The 20302-nt window shown below is 38.5% G+C and overlaps 1 protein-coding gene across 1 annotated transcript; it reads left to right on the forward strand.

Annotated features, from left to right (window-relative positions):
- Positions 1–9528: 9528 nt before the first annotated feature.
- Positions 9529–19939, forward strand: sall3b (spalt-like transcription factor 3b). Its single transcript, XM_016563627.1, has 4 exons — positions 9529–9771; positions 13874–16798; positions 17911–18254; positions 18723–19939. The coding sequence occupies exons 1-4, from the start codon at positions 9690–9692 to the stop codon at positions 19116–19118; spliced, it is 3747 nt and encodes a 1248-aa protein (XP_016419113.1). The 5' UTR covers positions 9529–9689; the 3' UTR covers positions 19119–19939.
- The last annotated feature ends 363 nt before the right edge of the window (positions 19940–20302 follow it).

Here is a 20302-nt window from a genome sequence, read left to right on the forward strand (position 1 = left end):
TCACGGACGCTATTGTTGAGCCTCACTTGTTTGTGACACCAGTCTATCAAACGCATCCCAAGATCCAAATCGATCCGGTGCGGGTGTCTGCTTCTGTCCCATTATCAAAGCGTTCTTACTGTACCAGACTAGAGGGGATTACGTCTAGAGACCGTAGACTAGATAGAAAGGACCTCACCGACACCCCTGGTCTCTTCAGGGACACTTGGTGGGGGACAAAAAACTTGCTTTTGTTCCCTCAGACAAAAATTAATTACTATTTTAATAACAGAGCCAGACTTGCTGAAAATCGGCTTAGAGAAATGGTGATGTAATGATTGCTGGAGAGTAGTTTTGTAAGGGGCATTGGGGGGCTGCCTCGAGGGCCCTCCAAAATCTCTATTTGCCACATTGAAAAAGTGCACAAATCAAAGCGATCTGCGGGAAAATGAAACCCACACAGTAGGTTTGAGAAACCCGGGCTCATTGTACGAATTCCTGTGTGTCGTTGTGACATCTGCACGCAGTCTGTGCTTCCTTTACGTCTCGGGCACTTCAGATTGCGCAGCTGAAAGAAATCAAGTGTGTTGAAATTTCACAAATGCAAATAAATTTTCCGTTCATCCCCATTTGAAGCGCTTTGAGTTTGCGCCGGCCCGCCAAGTCTGCCGAGAACAAGAGGGAAAGTGATAAGCTCGTTTTTGATGAGCAACATTTCAATTTGCATGTGAACACACACGAATGGTGTTCTCTCTCTCCCTCTTTTTTCCCTCCCTCCCTCGCTCTCTATTTTCTCTCCCACTCTCTCTCTTCCTGCCCCTTTCCCCTGACCGTGATTAATACACACATGTTGTACAAAGGGCTCCTTGTTAGCTTAATGGCAAGGCCTAAATGGAGACTTATATTTCCAGGATTATATCTGTATTCAATTGCAAATGATTTTTTGGGGGGACTTTTAATACCCTGCTCTCTTGTCTATGAATAATAGTATCATTTAAATGTAGCAGACACCTGGTGCAGGGAGGGGGGAGCTCAAGGCACCGAGTCTGGCTGGGCACTACTGCCAACTTCCCTCTTTCCCAGCCTTGCCTTATCCCCAACGACCAGCCTCCGATTTCACTCCCTTACCTTCAAATGCCATGCACTTGAAACTTTATTCTCCCTTCGGTAAAAAACGCAGGCTCTCCTGAAAGGGAGAGAGGGATGGAAAAAAAGCTGAAGAGATTTAAGAGAGGGAGGAAAGAAATTCTTATCAATCTTTTCTTAGATTTGGGGAAAAGTCATCTGAAGGAGCCGTGTAACGTTTCAAGGGACCCTTCCAATTAAATACTTAAAAAAAAAGGTACAATAACAGAAGCCTCTCCTATACTCAACGGAGGCATTAATGCTCTTTTGTTGATTTATTGTACATTACCTTCTGAGGCCGAAGAGAAACAGGGGTACTTTAGACGGGGGGCCATTTGTATGCGCCCCGTGTCCGTCCCGCGCACAATCCGGCCTGTATTGCGTTTTGCAAATTTATACCAGGATGTTGGTTTAGAGTGTTTCCCTGGAAAAAAAGGAAAGTTTTTCAAGTAAGTGTCTGCTTTCATGAGCACAAGTGACTGAAGCATACAAACAAAGCTTTGTTTCAAAACTCACAGATGTATGGCCGGAGCATGCCTTTGTCCTCCAATGCTGAGATGGTTTTTTTTTTTTTTGGATTTTCTGTAGAACGCAGACAAAAAGTACAGATATTAGACTAAGCTTTCCCAGGGTTATATTTTTCACCCAAGAGACCTGTTTGTAGTTTTTGAGCGTAGAAACGGGCAAACACTTTTTCTTGTTTGCAGGGAAACAATTAAAATAACTATTGTTCCTTATTTGTGAGGCACTTCGGATAAAAGAATCGGATAAATGAATGCTATTTTTATATTAAGCGAACGGAAGCATTTACTACAAAACGACGTACGGTATCGGGGATAATTTTATTCTGGCATAAAATGTATGAAGTTGTGCCTTAAACTGAAGCCTAGCTGAAAAACTGTATCCAAGCGCACCAATTTTATTTTGGAAAGACCTGCCAAATATCGTTTTATGCTATCAACACCCTGCATTCACATCGTTTCTTCCTCAAAAGTTTTGTCGGAGTCCGTTAGCTGCTATGCAAACAGCATGTGTTGGGACTTGGCTTGCCAACGCTTCTTTTGTTGTGTCTAGACTACAGGAAATGCAAAATTGCATTTGTTTACAACCGTTAGGAAGTCAAAGCCAAGGCAACGATTAAAGAGCTGCTCCCAGGAAAAAAGGCTTGAACACGTAGCGCAGATTTTCTTTTGAGGGAGAGAGAGCGTGCGAGAAAAAACACGGGAATATACGAAGAGGGACAGCCTCATAAAAACATCTGTAAATCTTATCGCACCGAGCTTCATTGTTCTTATTCATCGTCCTGACATTTGCTCCTGAAGCTTGTAAGTGCTGCTGTTTTCAGATCTAATCTCGAATCAGTCATTCTCTCAGCTTTCTTAATGAGTCACATAAGGATGTGAGGGGAGGAAGTCGATCCCTAACCAGAAATTTCAGGTTACCACAGTAGTAGCCTTCACTTCAATTTTTTCTATTTTAAGAATGTTCTTCCAAGATGTGTGGATTACGGCCTGTCATCTATACACCACCGCCTGCTTTCATTTGTTTGTTTAAGTTCCCTGACCATGTCTCACATATGGGACTTTATGTTTTTCACCCTTCGGGAAAATAGCAGTGAATGATGCTGACCTTGTTCTGTGTTAACGGTGCAGTGAGATATGTGCCTTCTCTGTGCCATGAGAATTAGTTGATATGACTGAGCTTCACCAATTCAATGTCGGACCAGACAAAAACACTACACTGTTGACTGACTGTGTCTACGTACTTTATACTGTCTGGTTATTCTGCTTATTCACTTAAGTAATAGTTTTATTTTAATTGTTACTGAAAAAAACATCTTAATTTGGAGCCAGCTACAAAAAATTTATTCGGACACTTGATGGAATTAGATACAAATTATCAAACCAAGTAGCAAGAAACGATGCCAGACATTTTCTCAGAACTAACTTCACTTTTCTATGCAAGTTCTGCAATGACTTTTAAATAACTGGTCTCAAGATCATTTTTAGTGGATGTATGAAGTCAGTTCCTCTCAAGTTCACAAAGAGTTACCTCAGGTGTAGCTCAGCATAAAAAAATATATGATACTACTAGGCAATTTATATTAGAAAATATATGTTATCATTAACAATACTGTATATTTATTGTTTTATAAATAAAAATTGACTGCTTTAAAACTTCTTTTTTTGTTGTTGTTGTTGAAAATGGCACTTCATATATTTTGTTGTAGTTCAAAGGCATTAACATATTTTTAGTTCTAGTTTAAGTTCAAACACTTTTTAGGCCATTGCATAATCTTATATTATTATGGCATTTAAATAATACAATTTTATCATCACATTGTAAACCACAAATCTAAAGAGGACCTGAAATGATCTCGTTCTTTTGTTTTGCAGTCTCTAGATCACCTCTGCTGGACATAATGGACATTTTTCGGCAAAATTAGTTCACATGCCCAAATTAGTCCAAATGTGTGATATGTATTTGGAAAATAATTTCTGAGGTCACTATATATATAGCCACTATATAAGCTATAGTCTCATTCAGCACATTCAGAGAAAGCTGTGCCTCCACTTCCACACATAATGGTGCGCAGAGATAGTTTTAACAGAGGAAAACAGGAAGTGCCCTGAGTGACCTATAACAACAACTGATTTAAAGCTATTTTATCTACTTTTAAACAAAGCCGTGAGATCATAAACCCTCAGATCTCAAAGTGAGATATATGTAAGATGCATTCCTTACATTGAAAGTATTCCAAAAGCATCCAAAGGGAGAACATATTATAGGCCATAATGAGGTGATCTCAGGTCTTCTTCCATCAGGGACATGTATGGTGACTTCTCTGCGGTTTGCCTCAAGCGTCTGTTTAAGACGTGGAGAGGAAGTCACTATTTCAGAGAGTTTACACAGATGGAGCCCACTCTTCAGTCAACACTCACATAAAAATCGAGCAAAGACTTGTTTTTTCTTTTCATTTCAGTGTACACACAGATGCTTATGGCGACATAGAGGTGCCACGGTTTGTTACGAACAAGCAAATTCACAGGAAGTTCAGCTCATAGTGATAAAATATCACAGATGATTATTATTTTCATATGTATACAAACCAAAAAAAAAAAAAAGAAGTTGTTTACTAACCAGTTTAGACCTCATTACAGCAATCAGGCAGATCTTTTTTTTAGATATACTGTACTGTCCAGGTCAGTATGACTTTTGTTATTCATTCTGCCATTAAATTAAAGTTAGACTTTGCCTTTCTGCTTCTGTTGCTCTTGGTTTACTGAACTTTTGTCTGGGGTTTTACAGCAGAATGCTGGGAGACTCACATAAGAGGTGACTCATAAACCAGGCACACACGTCCGCTAGTCACTGTCTGTTTACTTCTGACAGCTCTTTACAATCGTTAACTGTAAATGTCACAAGCATCTGTGATCTAAGGCCAGTGGCACGCAAGAGATTGTGCCATTAATTTCTTTTACTTTGTCAAGACAGCAACAATCATGGCCCTGGGCACCTTTGCGCTAACCTTTAGTTTATGCATTCAGAGGACTACTCAATGGCAACAGGCTTAAGTCAAAGCCACTAGATGACGGATGATCATGCTAACCTGGTTTTGCATCTCTCTCAGCATGTTCAGGGAAACAGCTTCCTAATCGTTATCTTGTCCCCAGCCTCCAACTGAGAGAGTAATTTTGGACATGGAAGGTTAGATGTCCCCCCATATGCTCCTTTATTGAGCTGTCAGTGAGGTCTGACTTACAGATACACAGTGTCTATTTCATTATAGAATACATCCAAACTTCCACAAAAAAAAAAGCAATTTACATAACCATATTTTTGCTAAAATTTATAATTTCCACATTTATTTATTTTATTTCATTTATTGGTATTATAGCCAATTATACACGAGTCATTGATACTAATTTTCATCTGGATCTAAGAAAATATTTAAAAAGTGACACATACATCAATATATTAATATGAATTACATCTTCTATGATTATCAATATGTTTTCAATTTCCTGATTTAAATGTCATTAAAAAAAAGAGTCTTGGTAGTGCCAAATTAAATTTTAAAAGAAAAAGTCTAAAATTAAAAAAAACTTTGACATAAAGACTTATGTTAAATTATTAACATTATTTGTATTATTATTTAAATAAAAATAAGCAGTGAAGCATTTTTGTTTTTAAAGTAATATAGCTGAAACATTTCTGTCTGCCAAATCAGTCATTGTGGTGTAACCAACATGCAGGAAGCCATTTTGTTGTCATGTGACAAGAAAACAACAAACTAGTAAATTGTATCCCAGAAAGGACTCCTCTATGCCCTAATAAAAAATAAAAAAAACATCATATATGTAAAACAATTAACTTATTTTTTTATTTTTTGCAAAATGTGAATGTGTATTCAAGTTATACTGTGAATATATTTTATTTAATTACTTTTTAGATGGTGGTTACATCATAATAATAATAATAAAAAGTACATTTCTATTAACTTGCCACATGTATGTTAAACTAGATTTCTCAGCTTCATCATCTCAGACATTCTTATTTGTCACTGACTCATATACATTTAATATGTGTTGCAAAGACACTTTATAACTAACTTCATAAGACATATGCAGTATTTCACTTTTCTAATATGTTCCCCTAAGGACCAATAGACTGCATTATTAAACACCGATCTACCGACCAACGCACAGATATTATATTTGAATAAAATACGTCCTGTAATTTCAATAGCATATTTCTAAATCCCTAGACTCTACACATCTAACATTAGTTTTACCTTCGGATTAGATTACGCATCCTATGTCAGAAGATACTTCCTGTGAAGCGTTCAGAGAATCCGAGCTGATGGAGATTAAACTCATTTGTTACATGCTTTTCCTCTATAGCATGCCAATAAATGCTAATAGCAGGGTCTGTTCTTTTTCAGGTCATAAATGTAAGTAAATTACTTTGCGCCTGAAGTCTTCCCTCTGCCATCTCAGACTGCACACACTCACAGCCAGTAATTAACTACTGTTTTTACTAGCTTTACTCTTGTTTTTGCTCGTTATTCCCTCGAGAACATAGAATACATAATATCCTGTTTGTGCCTAAAATTTGCTGTCTTTCATAAAAATAGTCTGTTGTCATGACGACTTGGGTTAACAGAACTGAAACATCTTCTTTGCAAGGTTGTTTACAAAGCAAAAACTTTGTGTGCGTATTCAGTGAAGCGCTTTTGCAGAAGTGTTTGTAAATGACTGTAAGTACGGGGGTGAAATCACTACATGCGGTTGCGTATCAAGGCACACGGCAAAAAGCAGTGCAAATACTGATCTCCGTACTGCTTTGCTTGCGTACATACAGTAAAAGTACAACGGTGTTTTTTCAGACAGTCGGATACAAGACTGTACCACGGTACCGCCGAGGGACCCGTATCTCACGGCTTAAAACGTTTATTTCGCCTTAGATGTATCAGGTCCAACTGGCCTCACAATAGACCCTCACTCACCCCTCATACATTGAGATTCAGTTTCTTTTCCCAGCTCAAGTCTCTCCCGCTAGTGTCAATCACAGCCTTTATTGGTGGAAGCGGACCTGACACCCCGGACCTCATGTGAAACCATGGCCGACAGGAGGCAATAAGCCGGAGAATAGCAGCCATCTCAAAGTAGTCCTCCATTTAGCAAGCGCTTTTTTTGCTCTCTTTGCTCCAGTCCTGCATTAAAGATAGAGAAGAGAAATCAATACAGGTTCACAGCATTAGATAAAAGTCGCGGACTTGAGAAGCAGCCGCGTTAGATGTGGTAAATTAAACCAATCAGAAATTTCCAGAGGCCCTCGGCACATAGAACAGTGCTATCTCACATCTGTCCATCTCACTGGCCTGTCTCTGCTTTGTTTGTTCTTCATGTAGTTTCGGCCTGACACTTCATTTGTTGATCTATCTGTGATGATGTGCTTTATACTCGGAGTCAAGCCCTCTTCATCGTGTTTAGAGTAGGGAAAGATGTTTTTTAGCTGTGGGATATGTTCTTGGTTAAAAGCTGCATTCGAGGCTAAAAGGAACAGAGAAATTGCATGGACCATGAAAAGATTCTAAACATGATTTTGTTTTAATGGACAGAAAATGATAAATCTCAACAAACACAGACTTGGAGAGAATTCTTTCTTTTTCCAGCGGAAAACAACTCTTGAATTGCACGCTTGAACTGAAACACTGTTTTTCTGCACCAACTGTGGCGATTATTTTAAATGAAAAGCGAAAATGGTCATCATACGCATTTTTGTGAAGCTATAATCTGTGATTACCAGGTGAGATGGTGATATAGAGTAGAAAAAGCGGTATCTTTGATGATTAGTTCATTTAAATCTGCCTTGTCGCATATTTATGAAAGCAGATGGGGAATGTGAAGAAAAACAGCATAAAAAATAAAACAAAAACACAATTAACAACCGCACAGGCAAAAATTCCCTGTAGGTACAAACATTAAGGGTTTCATATGCAGAATTTTAAATATTTTGTCCTTCTAGGCGCTCTTCTTCATCTGATCATTTTGTTTCATTTTGAAAAGCCTGTTCCTAATCCTACATGGCATGGATAACAGAAAAGCCGGGATAACAGCAGCCGTTTTAAAGACTTCCCTTGGGGGTGGATTTTGACAATTCCCACCACTTTGTAATTTTATTGATAATGAAGAGGATGGCGAGGAAGGGACTTTTGATTTTTGCCAGAAAAGCTAGTTAAGGACAATCAATAGTACATCATTGGGAGAGTTTTGTGATAAAAGCCCTCGGTTACCCTGGCAATCCATCACTTGGCCATACAGATAGGTCAAACGAAATTATATTGCGCTTATCTCTCTACACCAGAAGAGTAACAGAGACGCCGATCAATAGGCTTATATATTGTTCTACTTGTGTTGTAATGGAAATGATGTATCGCTGATTTAGAGCCCTTTGGCCGCTATACACCAGCGATACTGGTCAGATGTGAATGTCGTCTCATCCCTTGAGAGCAGCTATCATGATAGACACATAACTGAAGTTTACTGTTAGGTTTATATGGCACCACACTGCAGATCACAAAATAAGTGTCATATCTTATTTTTTTTATCCTTATGAAGTCGGTTTTGTAACAGATGTGAAGTTAGGCAAAAAGTAAACAGAAAAAAAGAGCAGGTTGAACAGGGGTCCATCGTTCTGTGATAACCTAGTGGTCGCCTAATGCAATAAGCTTACACAGAACAGCCCTCCTGCATCTCTCCAGGACTTCTGCTGGGGTTTACACGCACATTTGCAGCAGAAAATCGACGAACGCCCGTTTCAGTTCAGCTCCTACACGAAGACATGCACCTTTTGGGACTCTGGATTCCGCAGTAACACGCATAGTTTTGAATTGGATGAACTATGGAGGATGCGTCCTCGGCAAGAGCGAAGAGCAGATGGACCGTCCGAGAACAGAACGAACGGTGTTTGCTGCCAACATACTCCTAAACAGTGTGCGAATCATTCGACTGCGTTCTTGACGTTTCTCATGTAACTCTACGATTTCGAGCGCGCGTTCTGTGCAGGTTCCTCTCACGAAACTGAATTGTTTTTTTCCCCCCCGTAATACAAAATTTAAAACCTGAAAACTTTTAAAACACTTTTTGTGATATACTTGTGGTATGTAAATGTATAGAAAGCCATAAATTATGTACTATGTAAATGCAGTACTTATGTTTTGTCGACGTACCGTCCCATACAGATCCTAACGGAAAGCGTTCTAGCAGCCTACTGTTGCTATGGTGACCTCCTCAGGCGAACGCGACTGTTTGCTGGTGTCTATTTAGTGTACTAACTTGCAATCTAACTTTTGTGGTTATTGAACCATTGTTTTAAAGAATATCTACCGTTAAAAAGAGTCAACATTTTATTTTGACTTCCTCTGGGGGTTTAAGCTTTAATTAGACTAACCGAACCATTCAAATAACAGCCAACTATTTACCGAGGCAACTGCTTTTATAATAGGTAGCTAGATATTCGCCTGTCAGAACAAACTTTTCTTGCATAGATATAAAAATTAAACTTATTTGATGGAAAGCTATGCTTAAACTTGAATCAATACACGTCGAAAGAGCCTGTTTTAAAGGTGCTTGAATGTAACTCACGCTGTCATTTATTTGAAAAGAAGGCGTGTGAGCGTGACAAGACTGGTTTTCCGTACTTACGGTGATGTTTAACAAACTACGAATGGACTTTACGCCATGTGAAGTGCCACCAGAGCTGTAGACGCACTTGTTTGCGTCCAGTTTGTGGTCCTACGTGAACAGAGAGCAAAAAGGGGGAAAGTGAAGAAGTGAAACGGGCTAATTACTCAGTCCATCCCTCATTTCCATATCCAGAGAGAGTGTCTACTGGCGCGTGGCCAATCCCTCATGCAGCGCAACGTAATACATGACCCTCTATCATTATAACGCCGACATGCGCAATCTGCACAACGGTCACAACATCTAATATCTCTTATTCACTGACCCCGGGACTGTACGGGACTGCCTGCGTCCGATGTTTCTGCAGATCGGAGCGCCGACGCGAAGCGCAGAGACATGTCCCGAAGAAAGCAAGCGAAACCTCAGCATCTCAGATCGGACGAAGAAGGAACACAGTCGGACAAAAGTCCGGATAACGGTATGTGAATTGAAATACGAGTCTTTTATTTGGCTATTTAGATACAAGTTTCTTTTGTCAGAATTTTGCGATGTTTTATGGTTCTTTTCGAGTGGTGATGAAAACACGCTGTAGGATGCATGGCATAGAACGGACACTTTGAACATAGAAATAATCTTAGAGTAAAAAGAACTTGATTTAGTAAGCATATGTAAGTTTATACCATGCTGTGTTTAGTTCAAGTAGACTAGATGGAACTCAAGACAAAGTTTTACACCCTTAAAAAAAATAAAGGTTCTTCGATGGTTCTTACGTTCAACAGAGAGCCATTTTAACTGTAAGTTATATGGTTCTTTGGAGATGAAAAAGTTCTTAATGTTAGGGTTCTATGTTCTTTAAAGCACCGGTATATAGATGTTCTCTAAAGAATCAAATAAAAAGTTACATGATTTCCTTATGAGATGATTGTAAAATTCTATTCGAACCTTCATTTTTAAGAGTGCATCATAAAACACGCGTAAAGTACGTTTATATTCCTAGTAGGCTACATGAAACATACAAATACGAGCTTTTGGAAATTTCGTGTCAAACGTTCATTATGTGTCATCTGACAAAAATGCCGAACACCTTTTTTTTCTAAATAATGAAGCCGTAATTTCTAATGTCTTTTCAGTAGGCTATTCTAGCTCTTTGCTAAGAATTTCTGTTAAATTCATTAAAGTAATTTAGAATTTAAGGGCATACAATGTTCTCAGCGATTTAATTTGCTTAATTAGGAACTGTACACGTAGGCCTATAGGCCATATTTATTTAGTTTTGTGTTTCATATAGGTTAAACTGTTTTTCAAAAAAAAAAAATTATTTAGCTAACATGATTTAAAATGAATTAATTAGGCTATAATCAGTAACGCTAGATTAGAGCTGTGCATCTATTCGTGCTTTTGATAAAGCACCAAAATAAAGCACTGCAAAACCTACAAAAGTGTCCCATTGCAAGACCCAAACAAAACCTTTAACATTCGTCTGTTTGCGTGAGAATAATTCCTTTTGTCATGGTAATGAAGTTACTTACGTGCCCACATGAAAAATCCTCACACTTGGGTTGGTGTCGAAGTTGTGTCTTCATTTAAATCGCGTTAAAGTATTTACTGCAACACAAAGATCGACCTAAAAGAAGAGAATCAGAGTATGGTTTGAAAACAGACAGTGAAAGACGTTTATTGTTCTTCAGATCATTTTAAATCAGATGAATTCATTATAATCAGGCCTGATCCCTTAGAAGAGTAATTAAATGATTCAAATGAAAACCTGCTGCAACAATATTGAAGTAGAAATAATTAATCATTTTTAAATCTTGAACGTTTTCATAAAGTATAAACTGTGGTTTAGCTTTTTTTTTATTTATTTTTTTTATATATATATATACATTTAGTCAAATAAAATGACTGCTTTAGTCAACAGTTTTTTTTTTTTACCTCTGAACAAATTTCTTTTTTTTTTTTTTTATAAAACATCTGCTCAAGTATTCTGAAATGTACTAAAATTAATGTCCAATAAGTGCAGAAATTTAAGATAAAGCTCAAACACACTGTGTATTTCAATACATTTAAGAAAATATACTAACAAACTAAAGTAACTTAGGGAGCCAACACCATCTGTAATTTTTATCTGTTAAAAGATTAATTGGCATATTGTTTTCTAATTGAATTAATGACAAATTATGCTTCTATTTTAAATTAATTAAAAATAATAATAATAATAATTTGACTTCACAGGTTTATCCATGTATGCAATATGTACTTAGCTGATTGTTTTCTCTCATTTTGTCGACGTCAACACAATCATTTTGACTTTTGTGTTTGCCCTTGTACATCTTTCAGTTCGCCTTCAAATGCCATTCATCAGGCCTCTACAGTAACGATTGTCTAATAGCATTTTAGCTTTCTTCTTTTGGGGCCTGAGAAATTTATTCTAAGACTCTTACGTTGTAACCTTTGTCTGTCTCATGTCGAAATAATCCAGCTAGCTACCAAAACCATGGTTACCAGCTGAGCACCCTAGGAATCTCACAAGTTTTTTAATCTTTGTAGTGGCTTATGCTACAGGGCCCCACAGAATGTCTTTTTTGATTTAAGAATTTGTATATCTGTCTCGTGAACACAGTTTTGTCCGTCTTTTCACTGGGGACGCCAAAGGAATTTTTTGTAATTCTATTTAGGCTATTTAGTAAATGCTTATATCTATATGAACTAATCTGTGAACATTTTAAGATTTGCAGCACTGCCTTAAGTTAAATGGTTGCCTCACTAGATCAGTTTCAGTTAGCTCTCACCTTTCGGTGTTAAGGGTTTTCAGACCACCCACACAGTTACTGGAATTAGACGAGCAAATTACCCACATTGTAACTACTATGAGGAAGGCTCACAAAAACTGAGAAGAAACAGAACAACACCTGACTACAAAATTATTTCAGATATTCTGTTATCCTCTCTTCACTCAATTCTCTTTCTCACTGTGACTTTTTCTGAAATTTTTATCCAACAATATTCTTATTCATAAACATATTCAGTGTGGCTACATTAAGGCGATAAAAGGTGTGATAAAGAAACATACAGTGAATACATCTTCCATGGCATTTTATATTACAATAAAATACGATAAAAAGATTAATAAAAAAAGGAAAGAGAAGAAAAGAAAGAAACGAAAAAAGAAAAGAAAATGCACACACACACCCAGACACAGACACACACACACACACACACACAAATACAAACAGACAGAAAATATAAGGAAGTTATGGCTTACTTTTTTTTCTGTTTGGACTCATAAATTTTGCCATCTCACTAAGCTTATTATGTGTAAATCTATTTGTGTATATTTTCCTCTGAAAAATTCTGACAAGTGCATAAATTACCCAAACCCAACCCCTTAAGCGCTCATCAGTGAGCCAACGACCTATAACAGTTTAAGTTGATGTAACCTAGGTCTTTTATTTGTAATCTAAATGCAAAGAAACGAAAAAAGAAAAGAAAATGCACACACACACCCAGACAGACACACACACACACACACAAATACAAACAGACAGAAAATATAAGGAAGTTATGGCTTACTTTTTTTTCAGTTTGGACAAATTTTGCCATCTCACTAAGCTTATTATGTGTAAATCTATTTGTGTATATTTTCCTCTGAAAAATTCTGACAAGTGCATAAATTACCCAAACCCAACCCCTTAAGCGCTCATCAGTGAGCCAACGACCTATAACAGTTTAAGTTGATGTAACCTAGGTCTTTTATTTGTAATCTAAATGCAAATATCAGAACAAAAAATCTTATAAAATGCTGCTTGTTTATTTTATGACAAATAATCATTTTTTGGCTTCCATGATCATTACAATTTGATTTGAAATTAATATTTTTTGAAGCTGTGTATTCTTGTTCAATAATGATATGCTGTAAATTTCATAATGTTCTTGTCGTTATATAATTTACTGATCCGATGAGAAAATGACACTGAACAGATTTATTTAAAGATACATACACTGTAAAGGCTTTGACTTCTAGTGAAAACACTCAGATTGTTTCTTCTTTTCTTATGATCAAATATGACATGATTTAAAATATTTTGAAGTTAACTGTGCTTTTTACACATTTAGAGATGAAACAATTGTGTCAAGGTTGTACACCTTTAGCAGTGAGAGATAACTGTTTCACTCAACAATGTCAAGTGGAGAGGAATTAGTTCTTCAAATTCATCAGGAAATAAGAGTGTTTGATAGCAATGGAGAGTGCAGATTAGTCAATCAAAGACTCAATTTGACCTCAACTGACAGTGCAGCTGTGAATTGTATAAAAACATTGGAAATCAATATCCCCTATAGAATTTCATTAAGCTCCCGTATATTCAATAGATAGGTCGCATAATTTGATGGATTGTGCAAGGAAAATTATCGTCTGAGTCTTTGGCGCATGAGCACAAAGAGGCTGGCTTTCAGTAATTGGTAAAGTGGTACAATTGATTTAGTTTATCTATATTGTTCACTCCTCCAAGAATAGCTGTGAAAAATCTATCATCTCAGAAATTTCTATTCACACGCTTTCTCTCTGTGTCTTTATTTGCCAGTACTTCTGTTGAGGGGAGGCGATGAGGAGGACAGCAGCACGGAGAGCCTCAGCGGAGGTGAAGAGACGCACATGTGCGAGAGGTGCTGTGCTGAATTCTTCAAGTGGTCCGAAATGCTGGAGCACCAGCAGAAGTGCACGGAAGACCCCCCTGTGCTGATAGTAAAGGAGAATGAAGAGAAGGCCATTTCCCGAGGATCGCCGACAGAGTCCCTCTTGAGTGCCCACAGTGACTCAGCAGAAATGGAGGTCAGTGAGCTCAACTCTGAGCTGGCTGAGAAAGTCGACGAGATGCCTGAGGAAATGCACATCATCGACCTGAATGAACAAATGGATATAAGTTTGCCCGAGCATAAAACATCAAACCTCAGCCCTCTACCACTTGACAATGAAAACACCACCTCTTCCCCTGCACCACCTATAACCAATCACTATGACATGCCCAGCACCAATGTGACCCTGGAGATTCTTCACAGCACCCGAGTGGCCGTTGCTCAGTTTTCCCAGAGCATTCACTGTGCGGGGTCTGCAGGCAAGCTGAACTCAGCTGCGATACCCATGATTCTGGAGCAGTTGATGGCGCTGCAGCAGCAGCAGGTTCAGCAATTACAGCTCATTGAGCAGATCCGCAGCCAGGTCGCTGTAATGAATAGGCAGCCTACGCAAGCCGCCCTTAATCCTGCCTCAAAAAGCCTGCCCTCTGACTCTAATACTTACAATTTCCAGGGCATCGCTCCACCCCCTGTACTTCCATTATCTGGGGTCATGCCCTCTGCAGTGAATGGGCAGGCTTCTGTATCCCAAGCATCTATGCTTGCGAGGCCACCGTTGCTGTCTTCCCAGCCAAGCAGTGGACAAATCAGCTCTAGAGCACTGGAGAGTGCCACTGCTTCCATAACAAGTTCCAGCCCTCATCTCTTCAGCTACAGCGGGGCTTCTCCGCTCTTGCCCACCTGTAGCGGATCGCACTCTAGCGTTAGCAACACCCAGTCCATAAGCACTCCCAGCCCACTATCAGCTGGCCAGAGTAGCCTCCTTAGCCCTTCTGCCAACCTACCATTACTACCTCAAAGCCCTCCCAACGGAGTCATATTTCCCAATCCGCTGGCCAGTATTGCAGCCACTGCCAGTGCATTAGACCCACTTGCTGCAATGATGAAGTACCGTAAGGGCAAACTGCCCAGCGTCTCAATGTTTGACAGCAAGCCCAGTTCCGAGGATCCATTCTTTAAGCACAAGTGTAGGTTCTGCGCTAAAGTGTTCGGCAGTGACAGCGCCTTGCAGATCCATTTGCGCTCACACACAGGCGAAAGGCCCTTCAAATGCAACATTTGTGGCAACCGTTTCTCGACAAAGGGAAACCTCAAAGTCCACTTCCAAAGGCACAAGGAGAAGTACCCTCATGTTCAGATGAACCCGTACCCAGTCCCAGAATATCTTGACAATATCCCTACCAGTTCCGGGATCCCCTATGGGATGTCTTTTCCTCCAGAGAAGGCAGGACCTACTTGGTTAGATAGCAAGCCTGTTCTTCCGACAGTGCCGTCCTCAGTGGGTTTGCAGTTGCCACCCACAGTACCAGTTATTGAAAGCTTAAGTGATTCATTTACAAGCACACCCTCTGAAAGATCTCCACACAGGCCGTCGCCAGCCAGAGGTGAACTTGCACCGTCGTCGCCTAATCCCACCGGCACTGAGACAGATATATCCACCATTGCGACCTCCCCTAAATCAAACAGAGAAGGAGAGATCACACATAGCTTCAACACAGAAGAAGTGCACCTGCCATCAAACAGTATGACTAGAAACGCTAACAACCCCAACATCCTGCTTCCGCAGTCCACGTCTACAGAAAAACCTGTTAAGGTAAATGTAACTGAGTCCACTGATGCTCCTTCAGCTGATAATAAGTCGTCCTCTCCTCCACTCATCTCGGATCAGTTCAAGGCCAAGTTCCCATTTTGTGGTCTCCAAGACTCTATGCAAACATCTGAGACATCGAAGCTCCAACAGCTTGTGGAAAACATCGATAAGAAGATGATGGAACCCAATCAGTGTGTTATCTGTCACCGCGTGCTAAGCTGTCAGAGTGCGCTGAAGATGCACTACCGCATCCATACAGGGGAGAGGCCATTTAAATGCAAGGTTTGTGGACGAGCATTCACCACAAAGGGTAACTTAAAGACACACTTTGGTGTCCACCGTGCAAAGCCTCCTCTTCGGATTCAACATTCATGCCCGATCTGTCAGAAAAAGTTCACGAATGCAGTTGTGTTACAGCAGCACATACGCATGCACATGGGTGGGCAGATTCCAAACACTCCTCTGGCAGAAACCATCTACGAGAAAGATACAGATATGGAGAGTTTTGACAGCATGAGCACTTATGATGATGACTGTCTTGATGATATTTCATTTGAAGAAGAAGGGGATGTTGTGGAGAACAATGAAAACACCCTGAGCTCGTTTTCAGACAGTCCACCACCTATCTCCTCGCTTCCAACCAGTGTATCAGAAACTCAAAGCGTAGGGGAAGACTCATCCGTCAATCTCAGCCAATCAAATGGAAAAATGATGGTCAGGTGCGGACCTATGGATAACGATCTTCATGCTCTGGGCTCTACCACCACTGGTGAGATGGAGAACCATAGCATAAAAACTAGTTTAATGCCACATTCGTCTAGTTCTATTCACATTTCACCCTATCCCAACAGTCAACCTGAGGGCCAACATGAGCACTTAGTCTCTCTGAATCTCTCCTTTAAAGTCCCAGAGGCAACATCTATAGTAAAATCTGAAACAACAGATTGTCCTGCAGCAAATAGAGTCAACGAGGTGACTGTTAATCAAACAGGAATCCAGCCTATCAACTCTACATTCAAGAAAGAAAACTCTTTCAACATGCAGTTTTTTAATAAGGAACATGGTAAGCTAAAACTGCTATATGATACCAGTAAAACACTGTACACTAAAAAATTGCTCAGTGAACCTAATTAAATTGAGAAAAGCTTATTTTAGTTAGATAAAAGTTATTTTAGGTTTTTAGAAGACTAGAACATGAAATTTAAAACAAGTAATGTTTTTTCGAACAAACCTAAATGTATGTCCTTGTGTTAGATAGTAGCATACTAAATATAACATCATTTATTATTATTATATGAAATGTATGGGATGAACGAGTAAGATGAACCTAGTCTCAGTACTGGCGTTAGCAGTTATTCTTTCTGAGCGAAGCAACACACACACTGTAGTCATCATGTAGCCCACAGCCTAAACACAAGCTCCACTCTTTAGAACAACAGCAACCACACAAAGATTACAAAACAACAGAAACTCTTCTAAATCTATAACATAACTGAACATTAAACATCAGTAGTATTTCCTTTTACTCAGAAACACGTAAAATAACATTTATTTTTAAAATGTACTCTGCTAATGCAGTCATATGCTAAGCATGCAGGGAATTAAAATTCCACTGTCCAGTTATGCCAACAAAAATTATTCATGTAATCTTAACACAAAATCCAATTTACAAATGTAAGTGATTTGAAAATAATGAAATTACATTGTGGTAAAATGTTCAAAACATTTTTCTTAGTAAACTAAATAAGCAGCAAAAATCTGTTGTATTTTTTGTATAATTTGAATTACTTTAAAGTTGAAGTGTCATATATTTTTTTTAATCTCCTATCCTAGCTAAATATGCAGAGACAACTGTAAGTAAGCCATATTCAGTTTACCTGAAATGTGTAAACATTGTGGTGCTACACAATGCCTGACACAACTAATGGTGTGAGTTTGGAGCTGGACTAGTCTGTTTTTTCATGCATTGGAGGTTTCTAAAAGAAATGTAAAAAATATTAATCTATATAAATGATTAATTATTATTAAAATTTGAACAAAAACCTGCAATTCTGTTTGGCATTCTGTGGCCAGAAATGACACACTTCATCTTTAACACGTAATACACAGCATTATGGTATTTATTTGTTTTATTACACTGCTGATTTTATACTAATTGTTTATTTTTATTTTCAGAAAATGCTCAAAGGTCTACAGAACAGGATACTGAAAATTTGCCGACTGCAGTGAAACTGGAGATGAATGCTTGCAATAGACCATACATTCTAAAAGAGGGGCCTTTCCCTGCATTTGGCCTGCAGTCTCCCACCCCGCGCTCTGAGGTGATGATACCGGCCGTCACCTCACTCACTGGACCACCCCCTCCCAGACGGACCCCTAAGCAACACAACTGCAGAGCATGTGGGAAGAACTTCTCTTCTGCCAGTGCCTTGCAGATCCACGAGCGCACACACACTGGTGAAAAACCCTTCGGCTGCTCTGTCTGCGGTCGAGCGTTCACAACCAAGGGTAATCTCAAGGTATGTGTGATCATTATTGTATTTTATTTAACAAGTGAGTAGCTTAAACTATATATGAACTTTTAAATGATGTTTACATTTTTAAATTAAACATATTATTTGCTTTTATTTTATTTTATTTTATTCTTATCATTTTCATAAAATGCTTACCATTGTTGAATTGTGTTATGTTCCCAACATGTAAAAACCTATTGTGCATGTGTGGACCCGGGTATGAGCCCGTCCTTGGTCAAGGCCCACTCACATTCCCCCTCTCTCTCCCTTTACTGTCAATTCTTCACCATCCTGTCAATCAAAAAAAAAAAAAAAAGTATTAATTAATTAATTAATAAAATACACATGGTGGTTGTTGCAACATGAGTCATTTTTTGTAATCAGCCTACAGCTCAAAGCTACAGACACACAAATGCTGCAAATATCGTAAAAATATTTGTTATTGATTTCTTTTTCATTTCTGTTTGTCTACAGGTGCACATGGGCACCCATATGTGGAATAACACTCCTGCCCGTAGAGGTAGACGTCTGTCTGTGGAAAACCCAATTGCCCTTCTGGGCGGTGACGCCCTGAAATTCAGCGAAGCGTTTCAGAAGGATTTAGCAGCACGGGCCATGAATGTGGACCAAAACTTCTGGAGCCGATATGCAGCAGCTATAACTAATGGCTTAGCAATGAGGAACAATGAAATATCCGTCATTCAGAGTGGAGGAGTCCCCCAGCTTCCTGCCATTACTGTGGCCACGGACAAGGCTAGCACTGGAAACAGCCCACCAATCACAGCCATGGAAAAAACAGGCTTAGAAAGGGGTGCTGGACAACACTTCTCCATGATGATTGATGACAAAAAAGACATTGGAATCAATTAAAGTAAAGGTGACATATTATTTCTCCTTGCATAAGGAACATTGCAAATTTAAACGTGTCTTGATTTTTTAAAATCAGAATAAACTCTTTAGAATGTGCTTGATTCATGTGGGAAAAGATTCAGTTTATCTTATGCTATAATGGCACTTGTTTTTTATTTTATTGTTTAAACTGAGGCCACGGTTAGTTTTTCAATTATGTCCACTGACTGAAACCTTACACTTGATCCAAGGGCATTGCTTTGAGATGAAATGATTATTTTATGTTGTAAATATGTATTTTATTTGATTTGTTTTTACCCTCTGATTTTGCTGTTAAACATCGCCCTATTCATGAGAAAGGGAACATGTTTGCATATATAATAGAAACTTTTCATTCCCAAACTGTGGTCTTAATATAGCTACAGCTGAAAGTATGTAACTTAAATCCCCGAGCAAAAGATAAAGAGACAATTCAGAGGCTTTGAAAAGAAATGTATTATTCTTTGACATCCCACTGCTTTGCTGCTATGCATTGGATGCAAACCATTTATTTTCATGCAAATCAAGTACACCACCATGAAAGCTAGTGTCATTTTAGCTGCTTTCAGCAATGAAACGTTCCATCTTATACCAGCCTGTGCTATGTTATTATTAATGCTAATTATATGTTTTATGCTATTCTCTGCCTTATTTACTTTTACATGCAAAATTAATTAGTGGGCCAACATGAGACCATTAAGTATAATAAGACTGCTAATAAAGATCTTTCATTAAAAACACCTTTACACTTCAGTTTAAGGTATAGTTATCAATGAAGCCCCTGTGATGCATCTGAACGTGTTGCAGGACAATTCTATTTCACAATTTAGAAGTGTGTTTTCCTATCAAGAACAAAATAAATAAATCCATTTGTTCCAGAAACATTCATGTACAAGGGAAAAGAAAAAAAGTGAAAACAATATACTTGTCTGTAATGGTAGCTTATGTCTTATTCACTAAGCGTGTCATGTCAGGTCATTTTTAGTGTTTTTTTATTTTATTTTATTTTGTAGTGCTATTTTCCTTATATAATATATTGTTTAGTGTTGGGGAAAAAACATAAAAATATGAACGAGCAGTTTTTTCATAAGATAGGTAATGGTGAAACAAGGGATTCAATGTGTCCTCTGCATGAAAAGGAGACACTATTTTTGTACTCAGATACA

The sequence above is a fragment of the Sinocyclocheilus rhinocerous genome, unplaced genomic scaffold, assembly GCF_001515625.1.
Source record: "Sinocyclocheilus rhinocerous isolate Xijiao unplaced genomic scaffold, SAMN03320098_v1.1 scaffold499, whole genome shotgun sequence".
In the NCBI taxonomy this organism is placed as follows: Eukaryota; Metazoa; Chordata; class Actinopteri; order Cypriniformes; family Cyprinidae; genus Sinocyclocheilus; species Sinocyclocheilus rhinocerous.